The sequence below is a fragment of the Trematomus bernacchii genome, unplaced genomic scaffold (assembly GCF_902827165.1).
Source record: "Trematomus bernacchii unplaced genomic scaffold, fTreBer1.1, whole genome shotgun sequence".
Lineage (NCBI taxonomy): Eukaryota > Metazoa > Chordata > Actinopteri > Perciformes > Nototheniidae > Trematomus > Trematomus bernacchii.
Window position 1 is genome coordinate 931,123 of NW_022987546.1, and position 19,459 is coordinate 950,581.

The 19,459-nt window shown below is 40.6% G+C and overlaps 1 protein-coding gene across 1 annotated transcript; it reads left to right on the forward strand.

Moving 5' to 3' along the window:
* Nucleotides 1–1,293: 1,293 nt before the first annotated feature.
* Nucleotides 1,294–18,363, forward strand: rel (v-rel avian reticuloendotheliosis viral oncogene homolog). Its single transcript, XM_034122608.1, has 11 exons — nt 1,294–1,361; nt 1,805–1,837; nt 2,977–3,116; nt 4,132–4,280; nt 5,207–5,298; nt 13,641–13,781; nt 14,544–14,648; nt 14,837–15,055; nt 15,470–15,535; nt 15,646–15,711; nt 16,958–18,363. The coding sequence occupies exons 1-11, from the start codon at nt 1,355–1,357 to the stop codon at nt 17,860–17,862; spliced, it is 1,923 nt and encodes a 640-aa protein (XP_033978499.1). The 5' UTR covers nt 1,294–1,354; the 3' UTR covers nt 17,863–18,363.
* The last annotated feature ends 1,096 nt before the right edge of the window (nt 18,364–19,459 follow it).

Here is a 19,459-nt window from a genome sequence, read left to right on the forward strand (position 1 = left end):
ACTCCAAGGTGCCCTTCAGTTGGAGAAAGAAAGATCAACTGCCCATCCAGTGGAGAAAACATGAAATGCTCTTTAATCCAGTGGAGCAAATGTTATGCAGTGCACTACTGGTGAGCCCTTATGGGAAAACTGGACGCTGTTTGAGTCAACAATAACAAAAAAGTGCCTGTTGCACTATTCAACAACTCAGGTTTTTCAAAGATCTTCTATTTTTTTTCATAAGAACAGTATGGTTACGTATGTGAATGTAATGCTAGTCATATTAATGGGGTGTCTGCTACCATCAGGCATCCAGCCATGCACAGTGAGTATGGTGCTTTCTGATGCATGTGGTGACATGTCTGCAGTACTACTAACAGTATTATCTAAGTGTTTTTTAATTTCATCTTCACTTTTGCTGTAACAATGTAAATGTCCCCTTTTGTGGGACGAATAAGGGTATTCTGATTCTGATACTATTTCATTTAATTGCTATATTTTTTCATTTGCTTTATTCTTTTCATGACTTTTATACAATTCAGAGATGCTGTCAGGGGCCTTTCCTCCATGTTGTCTCTTATCACTGAATCTCAGAGGTGGGTTTACATAAGTACTTTGATTAAGTACAATTTGGAGATACTTTTACTTTACTTGAGTATTTCAAATGTTATGCTACTTTGTACTTCTTCTACCCCACTACAATTCAGAGGTAAATCATGTACTTTTACTCCACTACATTTATTTAATACCTTTAGTTGCTTTACAAACTTGAGTTAATAATGTGAATTATAATCAACACTTAAATAAGACTGGAGTAAATTCACAAGCTACCCTGCAGTATACAAAGTAATTTAAACTAGCTGCACCTTTACCAGCTTTGATAACACTTTAATGATCAATGATTATAATCAAAACATATGTAGTTCTGAATTGGACCAATCTGCATAATGAGTAGCCTACTTTTACTTTTGGTACTTTAAGTATATTTTGATGGTCATACTTTTGTACTTTACTTGAGTAACATTTAGATTGCAGTACTTTTACTTGTAACAGAGTATTCCTACACTGGTACTTCTACTTTTACTCGAGTACAAGAACTGTGTACTTCTCCCACCTCTGCTGAGTCTCAGGTATCAACACACTCTGGGCTCAGATAGGCAGCGTGGAGAGGAGTGACCTCACTGCGCACGTTCTGCTCTCTGCTCCGACTCGCGCGGCCTCTAATTGGTCAGTTCAGATGAAGGGGGCGGTGACGGAGGGGAATTCCCCGCGTCGCCTCTTTTCTAACAAATATCACTTTCCTGTCCACTGTCACTCATTCAACTCGGGCTTCTCCAAGAGACAACAACGTTTGATACGACAGTGTTCCTGCATTATGGATGGTGAGCGGCAACTCTTTTATTTACTGTAGAATAATAATAGTAACTCGTAGAATAAGAGGTTTAGACTAAATGTAATATTGACCAATAATTATCATGACTTTGACGTTCAAGAACATATATAAGTGTACGTTTTCTTTCCTAGCTATATTAAGACAAATGTGAGATTGCAGCCTAAGTATTTCATTCTTAATTTAAACACTTTTTGCCACTGTTACAAGTCTGTTTAACAGCACAGTGAAACTTCCTCCTTGTTGTGATTGATGATTTACAGTGTGATTGGAATAATTACATGATAGCTTTAGCAGAACTACACAAACCCCCTTAAGTAAAATATTGTTATTTTCATTTTATTTATGTTATGACAACTTTTTTGTATGATTTTGTATCTCATTTGCATCAACATTCGCCTGATTATTTCTTATTTGTCACATTTACCTCCTCAGTTCTTATGATGCTAGGGGACGATTCACATCTAAGTAAGTAGACTTTTAAAACCTCTTTTGTCAAAATGAGCTGCCTGTATCTACAAGTCAAACAATCTGTAAATGCAATGCAGTGTCTTTCACTTCCTCATTTAGCTTTATTGGTAAGCATTGCTTTTTTTCAGACCTGTGCTAGGAGTGTCTGAGAAACAGAGGTAGTTTTAATCCTTGTGTATGTGGGTTTTGGTCTCTGAGTTTATATAGTGTGATATAAATGTCTGCGTGTGAGCTACATCATCTCTCACTTCTCTCAAATTGAGGAAGGCAGGACATGGCTGAGCCAACATTTGGCAAACGTAGATTTCTTAATCAAGTCAGAAATGTAACTGGACTAGTTTTATTCTGGCCTACGCAGTATCTTTGTTTGTGTGTGTGTGTGTAACACTTTGCTTGGATTGCTTCTCACTCAGCTGTAATGTCCACAAAAACACATTGTTGTGTTGTAAAGTTATTGGCAAACCAAAATAAGAGACACTTCCCTGATCAGTTTTAGTTCCTCTCTCTCTCGGGCATCAAGTGTGGCAGGCTTTGTCTCATGCAATAGGTCAAGTTAGTACAGACAGTTTTTTTCATGCATTGTTTTGAATGCTGATTTTTTTTTTTAGCAAGCACAATGATTTTCAGTTTAAAAGAAGCCTATACATTTTATTGGTAATTTCATCTTGGTCACACCTTTCTGAAACCGTTAAAAACGTTCACTTTTCAAACAAATTCTACTTTAAACCAAGATGTGTAGACTGCAAACTGTATATTTCAGCAGACAATTTGGGTTTTAAATCTCTTTTTCACAAACCTTTCTCCAAAATAATAAAATAATAAACATCAACACTAAAACACATGGCTTTGTAAAATTCTGATGGGCATTTTTGTTTCTCTCTCTGATTTATAGACCTTTTTCCTCGAGGACATTTTAAAGTCAATTTGTCAAAGTCTTAAAATCTAGATGACTTTTGACCTGCAAAGTCAATGCCCCTGGGTTATTACTTATTAGAAACATGGTCAATAACCAAGTATACTTGATGTATTGATCTTGTAACTTGTGTCGACACTCTTTAGCAGTCATGTATATTCAAACAATTGGGGGAAGTATCTTCATCCCTTTATTGACTGTTTAAATCACGCGTTCTCTCTAGTGGCCGAGCCTTCTGTCCAGATCTTCGAGCAGCCGAAGCAGAGGGGAATGCGCTTCAGGTACAAGTGTGAGGGTCGCTCAGCGGGAAGCATCCCCGGAGAGAAGAGCTCTGACAACAACAGGACCTACCCCAGTCTGCAGGTCAGTCGGTACAACTTTAATTTCCTCAATCGAGAGATTTACATGTTTATTTTGCATAAAACCAACAAGAGTTCACTCCCGAATCATCATATACAGATGCACATCGAAAGCCTTTGATGTCACTTTCCAACGCATTTCCAGCATGTTTCAACATATAGGGCAACAAGTGGTTAATAAGTGGTTACATGAGTTCAGTTTGTCACGTATATAGGTTCCAAACTTAAGTACGTATTGTTTATACTTGATTAGGTTTAGCAAAAATATTAGGGTTTGTGTTCAAATAAGTACTTGTTTCCCCCGTTACTTAAATCACATTTGAAAGTTTGGAAGGCTACGTTACATAGTTAACCTAAAAAAGTAAATGTTGAGTTGTGGTTTCCCACCGGGGCACGAACAGCAGTTCCTTTGTTCGTTTCCTCTTATTTTTTTATATATATATATGTATTTAGTTTCTGAAGACTTGAATAGACCATATTTCAATCATTAAGTTTGTACATTTTAAAATGCCCTTATAGCCGAATCCAGAGATATTATCCTTCCTCTATTCATTTGACTGACCTGAGACCCTCCATGATGCTTCTATGACGCAGCGGATGGGAGGCGGCGATTAATGAACACGCAATTGCTCATACTCTATGGGTGCGGAAGATCACCATAGATCAGGCCATTTTGGCTTCATGGGCCATTCAGCAATTTTCACACTTATGAACGGGGCCCCGCCTCCAACGCTGAATCCAGTTCTCTTTACACCCTTTATAATTACTACGACCACTAGAGGCAGCGGTTCATGTGCCAAACTGACGCTAGTGGGGTAAATGTAGTGTCATATTTTAAGGCATATGGCCAATGACCAATGGTGAGTTGTCAAAACACATATAGAGCATGGCTTTATTGGTTTTACAGAAAAACACCCAAAGCCCTCAAAGCATCTGGTTTATTCCTCCTTCTCTCTTCTTTACACCTCTGCATGCATCTTTCTATACGATTTTCTATTAATTATTTGATTCCTCCGCAGATCCTGAATTACTGCGGTAAAGGGAAAGTACGCGTTTACTTGGTGACGAAGAACGAGCCGTACCGACCGCATCCACACGACCTGGTGGGCAAGGACTGCAAAGAAGGGTTCTACGAGGCCGAGTTTGGTCCAGACCGCAAAGTGATCGCGTGAGTCCTCCTCCCACAGTAACCTCCATCAGCACTCTCTATGAGTATTCAATGACCTCACTGTCACTGACGTCATCACAGCAATTATAGCCACATTGTCTCAGTCTTAATCATCAATATAAGTAAACAAACACACACCACAACATAATCAATTTGCTCTCTATTAGTAGAACTTCATTTTTTACTTGGTGGTTTCAGAAGACATTGAGTGTGATTGGTGACCTCGCAGATACAGAGGGAGAGCGCTGGGAATCACACACGGAGCATTTTTGTCAAACCATGTCTGTGATGAGGATGGTAATATGGGAATTCCCAGAGTGACATCACCCATATTTGCTGTGTGTCAGAGAGAAAATAGAGGTTGTGTGCGTGTGTGTACTCAAGCATGTGTGTGAGTGTTTGAATGAGTCAGTTTATTTTGGTGTGTATAATTTGCAAATCCTCCATTCATGTGTGTAGTAAATTTAGATTACTTTCAACTTTCAACTCCTATGTAGATAAATCATGCCTGTCACAATAACCACTTTTATTGGGCGGCATTTGGTCCAAGAAATAATTGCAATAAACAAAATGTTCAGATGTTATTGTAACATAATAGCACACTTATGCAAGTACACTCTCCCAAAGAGCAATACAAATGTAATTTTTACAAATATTCCGACATTAACATTAAAACATTTTTTTATAAAAGAACATAAAATAAATAGCTGAAGTCTTTTAAAAGTAGAGTCAGACAGGTTGGAGTAATTGCAAGATTGCTATGTCCTTTCCCCCAGAGTTATGCACAACAACATTATTTTTTTTGACGTCATTCCACTCAGGTGTGGCCCCATGTGTTTGTTGTTTTTATTATAAGTTATTATAAGTTGCAGCATAGTAAGAGTCTGCCAGTTTCTCACAGCCCTGTTGCTTTATTATCCCCACAGCTTCCAGAATCTGGGTATCCAGTGTGTGAGAAGGAGGGAAGTGAAAGATGCGATCGTACAGAGGATGACCAGAGGGATCAACCCCTTCACTGGTGAGTCCTTCTTCCAATGTCACATCCTCTGCTTCTGTTTTTATCTTACATCATCACACTGACTGAGAGCAGTAGTTTCAACCCACTTGTGTTAGCATTAGAACCTGACTGAGTCTACAGCCATGCTAGCTGCTCTTTAAGGTTGTGCTAGCATAGCTTCAAGCGTATTGCTAACGTCAGCATGCTAACAGGCCGTCAATGATAATGCACATGTACAAAAAGCAATAGCAATTCATCCAAGTTTGAGATAGGTAATGCAGAAACCGTCCTACTAAGAGTCTGTTTTCATGTTCCGTCAAAATCACAATTACAAAAATTGCTGAAAGAAAGAGCTTTAAATCTTGTTTCAATCCACTGCACCGTAGCTAGCTAATAGAAGGTGTCAATTCTATAGCCAAATTTGAGGGCGCAACAAGATGACGTTATTAAATAAAAGTCACTCAGATCACTCTCATGTGTTAATAATAGGAAGGGTAAATGAGATCACAGTGTGTGGAGTGATTGACGACTGATTGGATCTGATGCAGAAGCTTCAGGTGACGATGAAGTCACATGTCATAAATATGTTGCCATTACACTTCATTTCTTTTATTGATAGACCAACTCTTTCACCTCAGCCAAGCATAACATTTGTTTTGCAATATATCAAGATTTTCAGAATTTTTGGTGTTTCCACTCTGCATCTTAGATTGACATACCGTGGATGTTTTTGGCTGCTACTTTGTCTAAAATGACCAGTAGCTTATGGTGTGTAGTGATTGTGTTACTGTGTAACAGATATTGCTGAGTCAACTCAAGCAACAAGAAAAAAACAAGGGTCGAATAGATTAAAATGTTTGACTAAAAGGTATTTATATGGCATATCTGCCATTATACAAAGCTAAGAGTGTCATTTTAGTTACTAACTGTGACTGTGGCTGCTCACTGTCGATGCTGCTGTTGCTTTTCCTGCTGCTGTTACTGTTAAACAGGTTCAAAACAATTCAAAATAATTTCTCTCGAATGCTGATTGACCCAATTCTCAAGCAACGGCGATGATTTTTCTAACATCAACTCATAATTCCGCTCTCCTGCAACCACACTGTGTACAGTCGTGCTGTTTCCTCAATGCACTTTCATTCTGTGGTGCTCCGCTGCAGACAGGCAGCACTTCTCATGTACAAACAGGCGTTGAGCTACTTCCCCATTCTTAGTCACAGTTGCTCAATTCAGCACAGTGCAGGATGCCACGTGAGAGCTGGGAATGCAGGATCCATTAAAGGGGGAGGGTGGACCGAGGGGCTTCCCCAGCTCTCAGAGATGATGATAAAAGTAGGGTATGGTGCTTTACAGGTCTGTAAAATCATGGAGGGAATGGAGGGTTTACAAGCAGTTACACATAAATGTGTTTTAGTTTTAGTGTTCCATGTTTGCGAGTTGCGATAACTGTTGACTGAATTAATTTGATTTAACCAGATATGCCGCTGACCACACATATATGACAGATTTATAATTTACTCTAATGCTTTGATTTATTACTTTTCATGTTTGCAAAATAGTTTGTATTTGAACTTCACTGATTGGTTGACTAAGGGACTGGTAAATGGACAAAAATGTTACTGCCAAATATTTGGAAAATCAATTAATAGATGAAAATAATATTTTTCTTTCAAAGTAGCAGAACATGCTGTTTTCACTCTCTCAAATTTAGAGATTTTCTCAGTTTCATATAATAATAAACTGAATATCTTTGAGTTTTGATTGACAAATAAAGACATTACATCAGACACAGAAACTGGGCTGGAAAGGTGAAAAAAGAAATGAAACACATGGCTTCTGTGTGATGTGAACCCCTTACACTAGCTCTATCTGTCTGAGCTGCAACATAAATGACTACATCTCTTTTATTTTACATGCTCGTTAGTATTTCATTCACACAACTCATTTAAGTCAAAGAAGAAGTAATTGAACTGTGTGTTTTTAACCATAGAAAATGTGCCTTTTGAATCTAAATGAGCAGTCACTGAGCCATTTTAGCAAATCTCATCCCAGTAAAGTGCCATGTACTGTACTATAGACATTACAGGAAAATACTGTTATAGCAATATTATGTGTCAATGATGTCAAGGATATATTGTTACACCAGTTAAAAGGACAATGAACTCTTAATTCCTAAACATCTTCAGACATCTGAATTGGAATGTAAAAGATATATTACAAAATTCTATAATAATAAAGCAAAAACATTTGATTTCTGAAGCCATGTACATATATTGTAAGATAGGTCCAAGACACAAAAAAAGTGACGTCATGTCCATATAAGATGTCATGTCCATATAAGTCAATTGACAATAACATAAAAGTGATGGAACTAATGTCACTAAATGGTATGATAAACCAATTCTTTAAGATATTGGAGGTCATGACCACATATTTTACAAAAGGATTATTGAGGTTGTGTTTTTTCATCGTTCAATAAGTCAATAACATAAAGAATAGTGAGGTTGTTTCCATTTACTGTTGGATAAGTTGATAACGTAAAAATGCTGAAACTAGCCTCCATATATGGTACGATAAGCCGATAACATAAAATGAATGGAGGTCCTGTCCATATATCGTATGATAGGTAGTTTACCGTAAAGTAATTACCGTGAAATGCCTAGTAGTCCCTGTATCATGATATGTACAGTAGGCCAAACACAGACAGTACAGACAAAGCCTTGCCAATAAACACATTGTTGTTACTGTAGATTTCAGGTAGCCATAGCAAAACCTAAACACAGATGCAATGTGTTGATTACTACAGACTGTACTATGGGCAGCTGGATTTCTTTTTCACATGACTTTAACCTTGCCTTCTCTTCAGCTCACTTCTGCTTTGAAACTCAGCTGCTTCCTGTGACAGGGAGATATGCCCCATGAACTCCCCCCACTCTAACAAAAAACACCTTACACACATACACATACACACAAACCCCCTGACCGCAACTCATGTCATGCATGTGAAATGTTGTTTGTGCTACATTAATGTTTGTGTTAATGTCTATTGGCCAAAAGCTCACCTCAGCTGAAGTAGTGTTGACACAGAAGTGAATAATGTCCGTGTGTGATGTCGTAACATGTTGCTGTATTAGGATGTCTTCTCGTTTAACATTGGGGGATAAACCTAGTAAATTGTTTCACATATTTCCAAATGATTGACAAGTTAGAGGCGTGGATATAGATTAGATTGTTTTCCTGAGGAGAAAAAATATATATATATTTTCCATTTGGTCTTTTTCAATCCTTTTCTATGTTTGTATCCAATAAAACTGCAACGATTAGTTTAGTTATCCAGTTATACTCAACAGAAAAACACGGCCAACTAGTTCAATAATCAATGAATCATTGAAGTTATTACATTTTTCATGCAAGTATAGACAGTACATTCGTATTTCAGACTCTCAAATATGGGGATTTTCTGTTTTCTCTGCTTTATATCATAATAAGCTGAATATCTTTGAGTTAGACTGACAAAACATCAGATTTCCATCTCAGTAAGACACAAGAACTAGCGATGCATGTCATGAAACTTGATGAAATTGTGAGTCATGCAATGGAGACACCGTTTGTGGTGAGATTTGGCACCTGCCGCCCCTCCTTTCATACTCTCATATTCTGCTCCCACATTGACTCTTAACCACTTACCCCACTGCCCACCCATCACCGACCCCCTCCGTTACCCTCCCCGTCAGCATCGCAGCCGATAACCTCGTCCCTCTGCAGCTGCAGCGTTGTGCAGCCGGGATGCCCACTAACTCCGGGCCTTTTTCCACCACACAGGTTCACTCACCACTGCTTTAACCTCTGAGCCACTTTATTGCACCTGTCCAGCATCTCAAACACACACACCAACTTTTTATGTTCCATCAATATTTGATACAACAGTTCCGCTTTCATACACAAGCAATTCTTCATTTCTCCCTCCTTCAGTTTCTCCACTGTCTGTCTTTCTCTGCCACCCACAACATTTGTGTTACGGAGACCATTCAGCACCCAGAGGTTGATTTTCACAGTTTCACTGTTGTTGATTTTGTTGTTGTTAGTGTATCATCAGCATGGCAGTGATATTTGAATATATGGTGGTTACAAATGTTGCCCAGAAGTAGTACTTGCTGATACAGAGGATATCAAATACCTCAATATAAATATTGTGACGATATATATGCAAAATATTCAAACAATAAGATTTTTGAAATGATAAATAATAATGAGTTAAGTCATAAAATGACTAACTGGGTAAATGCAAATAATAGTTAAGCTTGAACAGTCTAGTCAATTCTGAAAATGACATCACTTTACTTTATTGCAGCATTCAAAGTCAAGTAAAGACACTTAAAGGTCCCATGTCATGGCCATTTCTACTGATCATAATTCCATTGTTGAGGTCTACTAGAATAGATTTACATTGTTCAATGTTCCAAACTCACATTGGTTTCTCATACAGCATCTCTGTATAGTATGTGTATTCACTCTCTGTCCTAAACGGCTTGTTGGAGCTCCTGCCCCCCCCTCCCTATGAGCCCACTGTGCTCTGATTGGTCAGCTCGCCCACTCTGTTCTGATGAGTCCACCACCGTTACAGCGGAACATCAGTGATTATGTTTTACAATGGTGTTAGCAACCAGAAAATGACACCAGTAATGACAAACAGATGAGAATGCTGCGTGGGGTCTGGGTGCCGTGTTGGCGGGACGTTGCGGGGCTCGCTGGTGCGGACAGTGTGAGCTGGATTACTGGGGTCGTTTCCTGGTTGCTGCGTGGGGTCTGCGAGACAGCGAGACACCGCGAAACTCAGCCTGAGCACACACACTCACAGCCTCGCTGTCTCAGGCTGAGTTCAGGCTGAGAAATCTGCGGAGCCGCAGCTGAGAAAATATAAGGCTGAGTGAGTGTGTGTGTGTGAGGAGTTCCACGGATTGGTCCATTTGGACCTGGGCATGGTTACGTCACCATACTCGGGAAGAAAAAAATGGAAAAAGAGAAATCTCCAACGAGGCGTTCTGGGGCAGCATAGACAGCTATTTTCTGTGTTAGAGTTTTACTCGCTACAGGGTGTACTTTGAGGGTTTGTGACTTTGCAGACCATTTACATGCAGAAAAGCTACATAACACACAAGGGGACAGGTAATAACCGGAAAAGCATGACATGGGACCTTTAAGCAATAATGGAACATCCAAAATATAAGTCTTAATCTACCCTCATACGTTGATATCGATATAATATCCATATATTGACCTGCAGTACCCAGAGAGAGCATGTGTAAAGAAAAAAAGAATAGGACCTACAATGCTTCCTTGAGGAACACCGTATTCAATGTCAAATGTACGAGACACAAAGTAGCAAAGTTACATCTGCTTGTAAACCAGCACAATGCAAGTTAAACTGAACCTATTATATTCAGGGGAGTTGAAATTAGCTTTAAGTATCAGTATAGTAGAACAGATATGTTTAAAGCAGGGGTGGGGAACCTCCGGGCCGTATACGGACCGCGAGACCATTTGGTACGGCCCTCGAGGTAATTTACGCAAAAAAGAAAGAAATTCAAGAAATCTAGACCGCAAAATAATCAAACAAGCGAGTGCCTGTTTTTCCTGGCCAAGGTCAGGGTCCTTGAACACAACACAAGCCTAACGTGTCATCACGTGGTATATGTCTCGTCTGACAGGGGTGCAGTTCTGACGGAGAGCACCAGAACGCCGCTCCGGGCCGGGACTTCACAAATTGCAGTACCCATAAGGAGCCGTACACATGCCGCAGTTTTTGCGTGGCTGTGTCTTTAGTTGGAAGCCCAGTGGTGATCTGTTCATCTGACATACTGATCATACAGTCAATCACTTTTTTTTCCTACAACCAGTGAGGTAAAGGCACATCTTTATATGATCATTATAGTTATAAAAAAATAAGAGAATAAAGGAAAAACTGGTATAAAATACTATATGACAGTAAAAAAAAGTTGTTATTAATAACAAGAATACAGTTTAAAAGGGGAGTGATTTGTAAAATATCCATAAAGAAAAAAAATCTGCTTACAGTTCTGTTTCATATGGATGTTGAGAGATGTATCCATACATCTCCTAATGTTGCTCTCAAAGTGCACCAGATTGATGCTTTTAACTTCAACATTTAAAAAAAAATCTTCCCCTAGAGGAGGTTAGGTCCACCCCCCACTTAAATCATGTTCACATGGATAGGAAACTAAATACATTTGCACACATCTTGTGTCCATATATTTCTGTTTTGGTGGTCATGCCACAAACGTGCACGTGCATGCATACGCCGGTCATGGTAAAATATCTGGATTAAGAGGTTGCTTTTTCTTTGCACAGCATGAAAGAAAGGCAAAATTAATGGGCTGTGATTTTAGTTTTTTTAAGCAGACGTTGAGTTCAATAATTTGTACGGCCCTCGGAGGATGTTGTAAAAATTGAAATGGCCCTTGAGAGGAAAAAGGTTCTCCACCCCTGGTTTAAAGGTATCACATTCTATCTTGTTGTACACTTTGTGTTTTGTGCGGTTGACACAATTAAATATTAATTGTGAATGAGTGAGCTCTAGAGTGATGGTAGACGCTTGATGATGCTTTGGATAAAGCAAGGCTATCTGTTTCCCCTTGTATCCAGTTGTTTTGATAAGCTAACCTCCTGGATGTTATATAATTAATTCATATGTAATGGACATTTATGAAACTGGTATTGATCTTTTCATCTAATTCTCGGACCCAACGTAATGAGCGTGTTTCCCGAAATGTCAAACAATTTCTCTACTGCTGTATCAAAGTAAAATTGCAGTTGATAAAGTAGGTCAGAGTGTGAATGTTAAATGCCATCTAACATAGAACATTAAGAGCAAGGCTGTCATGTTTTGGTCAAATCTGATATCAAATTTCGGAATTTTTTAACAAAGCTTGAAGCTTCATATCGACAGCAAACCAACAAAACTGGTGTCGACATGTTTACTGCATCATGTCTAACTAAACATTCTGATAACACTTGGAGTGACATTTGTTTTGCCCTTTTGTTCTCTGCTTGTTAATTACACAGGACTCCAGATACAAGTCACAATTTGATGACTTAGCTAAAATCAAACAGACTTGTAAATGAGCTGATGAGCTGTGACTTCATTTGGAATTGAGCCTTGAAAAAAATAATGGCTGATGCCAACAGCGCATGCAGAGGCAGAGCTGTAAAATAATTAGCTGTCAGAACTGAGCATGTCCAATTGACACATTCAGTAAGGATGAGGAGTTTCCCTAAATCTGTGTCTGTGTCTTGGTTGTATACCAATGTGTTTAAGACTTTTGTCCCACCACTTTCACACACGTCAGGAGGCAGTAGGCCCCATGGTCACTCGTGCAGGGAGTCACAAAGGCACACACATACACTTCTTTCCACCCTGAGGTGACGTCGCCGAGCGTCACCTTGGCCACAAGTTGTAGGCGGGTATGGCCTCGGCATGAGTGCGAAAGATAGAAATTGAAAGATGGTGGAAGAGAAAGTAGGCAGATGTGAAAGCCTGGTGTGTGTGTGTGTCGGTGTGTGGGCGTCTCTCAGTCAAAGCAAGGTGTGTGTTTGTATTTGTCTCCGGGGGCGGTATGTGTGACGCTTGATTGTATGTGTGTGTATAAAAGAGTAGGCTGCTTGAAAATAAAAAGATTATCTGTGACGTGTCTGCGTTTATCCACAGTTGAGGTTTTGGGGACAGCCTACAGATGTGAGAAGCATGAGAACACATATCTGTCTATCTATGCTTTTAATGGTTTGACACATTTGTCAATAAGTATTCAACACATGATTCATTTTGCATATTTGGTTTATTTTCATCATTCTGTGATTATAATTAATACATTGCAATTGCATCCAAATTACAGAATGCAATATAAAACTATTAAGAATGCATTAAAATATGCATACACCAATGTATATTTATCGTTGTAGGCACCTTTAAATATTTATGATGCTTCAAAACAATAATCATAAATGATAAAGCATTTTGTAATGACTTATAGTCATAATAGCTCATAATTGCTCCATGATATTATTTGCAAAACCTTGTCTAATGCATGATAAACATACTTCAAATTTGTTGTATGATAAACCTGCAAAACGTTTTTGATTATACTTAATTATACAGCATTATGTATGTCATTTAAAAAAGATGTTAATGTATTACAGCTATGGTTTTTTTCATTACTACAATCTTTTTTGCAAGGATGATGGTGTCATAACTGGATATGTACCTTTGACACTTCTGCAGTCATTTGTTCATGTTGGTCAAATAATTTCACTACTTACATTGAATTTTTGTGTGTGTGTGACCTCAGTGCCACGAGAGCAGCTGCTGCAGACGGAGGAGTACGACTTGAACGTGGTCCGCCTGTGTATCCAGGTTTCCCTACAGGACGAGAGCGGCCAATACACCCGGCAGCTCAATCCCATCGTCACAAACCCCATCTACGACAACAGTGAGTGTCTGATCCATGTCTGCGTCAAAGGGTTTTCATGCTGACATCATGTCTGGCAAATGCAAGTTACGAGAACCTGTTTGCATTGCCATATAATTGTTCTTACGCAAATAACGACTCCCTTAGTTTAGGCGTGTTCACCTTAGACTTAATTTGATAGAGCTAATTACAGCTGGAAATATTTTGTCCTTATTTTCACTTCAGTTCCTTCCATTGCCTAGAATTGCATTATTGACCTACTTAAGTAATAATATTTTGCAAGAATTGATAAGTTGCACAAGTAGCCGTGGTTGCACAATTAAATACAGCTACATACTGTAATACCTGTAGCTGTGTAGTGTTTGTTGCAAAACCTGCATATGTGTGTCCTATATATATTCTTTTAATGTGTTTTGAGTGTTGCACTTCAGTCAACAAGTTCAGTGTTCATCACACACATTGAGAAAGGAATGTTCTTTATACATACTTACTTAACAACACTGTTACCATGGAGCACTTCCTCTTCTGACAGCAGGCATGTGACATGTGACTCAACCTGCTGAGGCTTCAACAGTAAACTGTGGTCTGTCTCTAAACTGAGGCAAACCCTGAACAAGTTACACTGAGCCACAGGACATAGACTACTAGATCAAGTAAAGGCAGATTGTGATTGTATCACTCTTAGAAATACAAATGTTGTCTCGCTTGTAGATTGCAGTCTGATTTGTTAGATTTGTTGCGTCCATTGCATTCTATTCCTACAACTTGTTTCTGCATCATCAGGGGCCCCAAACACTGCAGAGCTGAGGATCTGTCGGGTAAACAGGAACAGTGGCAGTGTCAAGGGAGGGGATGAGATCTTCTTACTGTGTGACAAAGTACAGAAAGGTACATACAATCAGTAAATCAGCATTATATTTGTCAGTATAATATTTGTTTTTCACATAGCTTGCATCTATTTTCTCTCCATTTGCATTCACTATCAATAAATCAATCCTTATAGCCATAATGCCCATCTATTTGCATGATCATTCAGTCTCCATTCTTGTTTTCCCATCATCCCACTATTCCTCTAGATGACATTGAGGTGCGATTCTTCTGCTCCGAAGGCTGGGAGGCCAAAGGCTCCTTCTCCCAGGCCGATGTTCATCGCCAAGTCGCCATCGTCTTCAAGACTCCACCCTACTATAACACCTCCATATCAGAGTCGGTCACCGTGCAGATGCAGTTGCGCCGACCTTCCGATCAGGAAGTCAGTGAAGCAATGGATTTCAGATATCTGCCTGACGACAAAGGTAAGCATTGATCAACTTTTTGTTACTAAACTCAAACTCTCGTCATTCCACTCTAGGGTTAGCTACAGTTCATTTGAACCAATACTGGTACCATTAACTTCAGTCCTAAAAAATAAGTCAAAATCTCCTAATTTGAAACAAATTGTTTTTAAGTCCGTCAACAGGGCATAGTGGGACACACAATCATTCTCGTAGAAAGCACATGTGAAAAGCGTTGCCCTGTTCAGCTTTGCATTTCCCACTAGAATATTAACACTGTTTGTTTAATCGTGAACGGTACTACTGACGTTATTGGTCGGTACCCTTAAAAGTAACAACTCAGGTATTCAAACCTATTCCTCTTTGCCTGACAATAGTGTCAAGGAACTGGTTTCAGTCTGAATCAAGTGATTTACGTTTTTGTGTTTGCTTTAGATCCTTACGGCTACAATGAGAAAAAGCGCAAAATAGAGCACTTGATGAGGATCTCAGGATTATCCGGTACGTTTTAAGTTTTTCTGTACAAACATCTGATATGTCTACATGTGCATGTATTTTGTATGTCACTATACATGTATGCATTCTAACAAAGGTTTCTGGCCTTTCTTTAGGTGGTCCTTTCACTGGTTTGACAATGAACAGGCCAAAGGCAGTGCCAACGAGCCACATGCGGAAAGGTAACTAATTTCTCTCAAAAAGCAATGTTAGATCTTTAGCAAGATGCAAGGCTTACATAAAGATCAGAATAACCCTTGCCTGTTATAATGCCTAATGCTACTTTAGCGCATGCCTACTAATCGGAAGTACCGCCCCTGCTGTATTCATGTTGAAAGTCCTTGGGCAAGATACTGAACCCCAAACCCTTACCTCCTGCCATCGCTGTGTGTGTGTGTGTGAATGTTAATCGCTCCTGATGAGCAGTTAGCACCTTGTATGGTAGACTCTGGCGTAGGCTCCACGAGGACGAAAACGGGTTGAATCCGCATATTTCTCATGCGTATAGCCCTTTAAGCTCGACGACGCCGTAACAGAAACGTAGAAACAGACCCCGCAAACGACAACGGGTCCAAAGGTGGATAGATCTGGGAACGGAGCGCTCTGGGGGGTCCAACGGGGCCGTGGGGTCGCCTATACGGTCATGCGTTTCATAGCCCCGCCTCTCCCCGCCTCTCCCCACCTCTGCTGCTCACCCCCGCAAAAGTACACTGCACACTGAATTCAGATTATTTATCTTTATCTCGATATGAACATAAACGCGAGTGAAGTCTAATCTGACAGGACGGAGACACGCAGCTCCTCCGGCTGTGATGCAGCGGGAGCAAAACACACACTTCAAGTCAGATCACCACCCTTAGCTATTTTAATTACCTCTCAAACTACCTAAACTAGTTATAAATATGTTTATTTTTACTGTCGGGTTTACTTACTGGATCAGCTGCTGCATGAGGAAGCATGAAGATTTAAACTTTAACACACATTGACCGGCGAAAAACTCTGCGCGGTTCCCTCCGCCCCCACCCATGGATGTGCCCCCACCGCGGAGAATAAACAGAAGTGCAGCCATGACAACCATTCTTCTTCGCTGCTTTTGTGGAGGAAGTTGCTGCTTTTGTGGAGGAAGTTACAGCGCCACGTACAGGTTCGGCATATGTACTGCAGCTTTTCCAGCGGTTGGATGTAAACGGAGCCGTCTCGTGGAGCTTGACACAATCCGGTGTATATTGCGTGTGGGCGGAAGGTTTTTTGCGGTTGCGTTTGCGTTACTCCGATGCGTTTTGCCGTATTTGTCCTCGTGGAGCCGGGGCCTCTGTCTCCAGTGTATGAATGGGGGAATGCTGGCTTGCATTGCAAAGCGCTTTAGGTGAACACTACAAATGTGCTATATACATGGAGTCCATTTGACATTTACCATATCTTTTCCAGACCTCAACAACTTGTACCCGAGGCAACAGCCCACACCTCCGATGCAGCAACAAGCGCCTGTATTCAACCATGCCTACCAACACGGTGCTCAGAATGTAATGATGAATCCTCAAGCTCCTAATGTGCCTGTCAGCCATTTATGGGCAAATCCCAACCCAGCACCCTCAATGGATACGGTCACCATAAACCAGTCAGGTGCCATGTGCAATCTGCCACGTTCTAATATCAATAGGCAACAGCAGCAGAACCGTGGATCTGGTTACCCCCAGAGAGTGGCTCCTAGCCGCTTCGAGAATAACACCCTCCCTCAGCTCTCTGTCGTGGACTTGCAGTGTTTGGAACCAGTTCCCCAGGCCCCTGTACTGAGTCAGTTAGATTCTCAATCGCTCTACAACCTGCAGCAGCAGCAAAGGGAAGAGCATGTGTCTAATACTCAAGCCCAGACCAATCTAGGCAACCCGAACCAGGGTCTCCAAACTGCGTGGTCCAATTTCAATAACCTTAATCCAATCCAGAACCCCTTTAGCGGTGCAGTACCCGGAGGTGGAGGGGGGTCACAGGGGCTGGCCACTTTCCCCTTCGAAGGGGAAGAGTTTCTGAAGGGCTTTGTAGGAGGAAGATCTCACACTGGCTTCCAGCTGAAGCAGGAGCCACAGATCCCAGTGGCACAAGAGACCCATGCTTCTCTGATGCATTCCCCAAGCGAAAGCCAAGAAAATACTTACACCAACTTGCTTCCTCGTATGAGCAATGGCATCGACATGGATCCAATGAGGCAAGGCGATGGTGGCAACATTCATCCTCTTAAAAATCAGCAAAATCCATACTCAAGCAACAGCATGGCCTCAGAAGGCCACTTCCCAACTCTGGATGACTGGTTAAAACAATCCCGGCAAGCTGACTAAAAGGAGTGACATTTATTTGATAATAATATATAAACAGAAGCAGTTCCAGTACTGCATTGGTCTTGTTTAGTCTTGCAAAGCCAGACAATTTGCTTCACCTATTCGGGCCCATTAGGGCTCAGTGCTTGGGATGTTACATCAGTGGGCACAAGAGAGAAATGATTGGAGGCCGTTTGGAATCTCTAACCAGGCAAAAGCATTGTCTATGCGGTACACTTAATTAGGAAAATGTTCCATAAAAAAAAATGGTAAAGATACCACCCAGAATGTTTCGTACCTACATCTTAACCGCCAGCAGTGCCGCTTGTCACATGCCCCTTTTCCACCAAACCAGTTCCAGGGCCGGTTCCGAGCCTGATTTAGCTCTGGGTCTTCCTGTTTCCACCTAAGCACAGAAAACCGGTTCTTAGCTGGCCCCACTCGGCTGCCCGGCAAGAACCAAGAACCAATACTTCACGCTTACGTCGGAGGGGGGCGAGATTAACCTGAGCAATAACAGTTAATGACGAGTACTGCGAATACAAGTTGTAACAAGCAGTAGCACTGAGCAAAGTGACTAGAACGTGACCACACGACCATTGAAAACACACTTTATAATGTCTGACCAGGCTTTGTGTGATTCTGTTTATTTGTACCTTACTTTAACCATCCGTTTGCTGTTATTGATCATTGTGGAGAGCAGGCAGACGATGTTTTTTATTATAGCAGCTATCGGATGGAATCAATACATGGGCTGCACAGGTTGCCATGTCCGACTATCACAAGAAGGATCATAATGAAACATACGCCGGTAAAATGTGCCTGTAGAAAACGGTTTATGCCACAATAGGATAGCAACAAGTAGTCAGATTAGCTTCGGTTGCTATGCTAACATCACCCATTTTATACCAGAGAATCTTTCATAACAGCGTTGTGATGCCAAACAGCGTCAATTCAGACTGAAACACATTCACTTATGGGGATGGAGGATATGTATCAGCTGCTTGTGTGACAGTCAGACAGTGAATACTTTCCAGCGGCCGCTGCCGTGAGTTAACGGGAGAATAAACTCCGGTGGACGAGCAGCACTGCAGTGGTCGGTTAATGCCGCTGAACCACATTAATAAACAATGAACCACGGCACTCTGGAGAAAAGTATAAGGTTGTAGAAGTAGTTCTATAATTTAATCTGGCTTTGTATGATTAAAAGCAACACGATCATCGACCCGACGCAGTCCCCCATTGTTGTTGTTGTGAGCGGCGTTTGTGAGAAAATCGGCGCCGTAAACGATGATGTCATGACGCAGCACCAGTCAGGCTCTGGGCGGTGGAAACACAACTTGGGCTAAAAAGAAGAACGTTCAGAACCAGAAGAGCACTAGCACGGAGCTAGAACTGGAACTGGTTTGGTGGAAAAGGGGCAAAAGTGTCTTTGCTTCCCATTATTAATCTGAAAAGACACTATTAAACTGATTTTAAAAAACATTATTTCTTCGTATATTTGAGAAAAGAAATAGCAGTGCTGTTGATATGACATGTATATCAATGATGCCTTTTCAAAAACCCTAGTTAAAGTTTGGTACGATTCCACCTCAACTTGTAGCTCTGAACTGGTGGG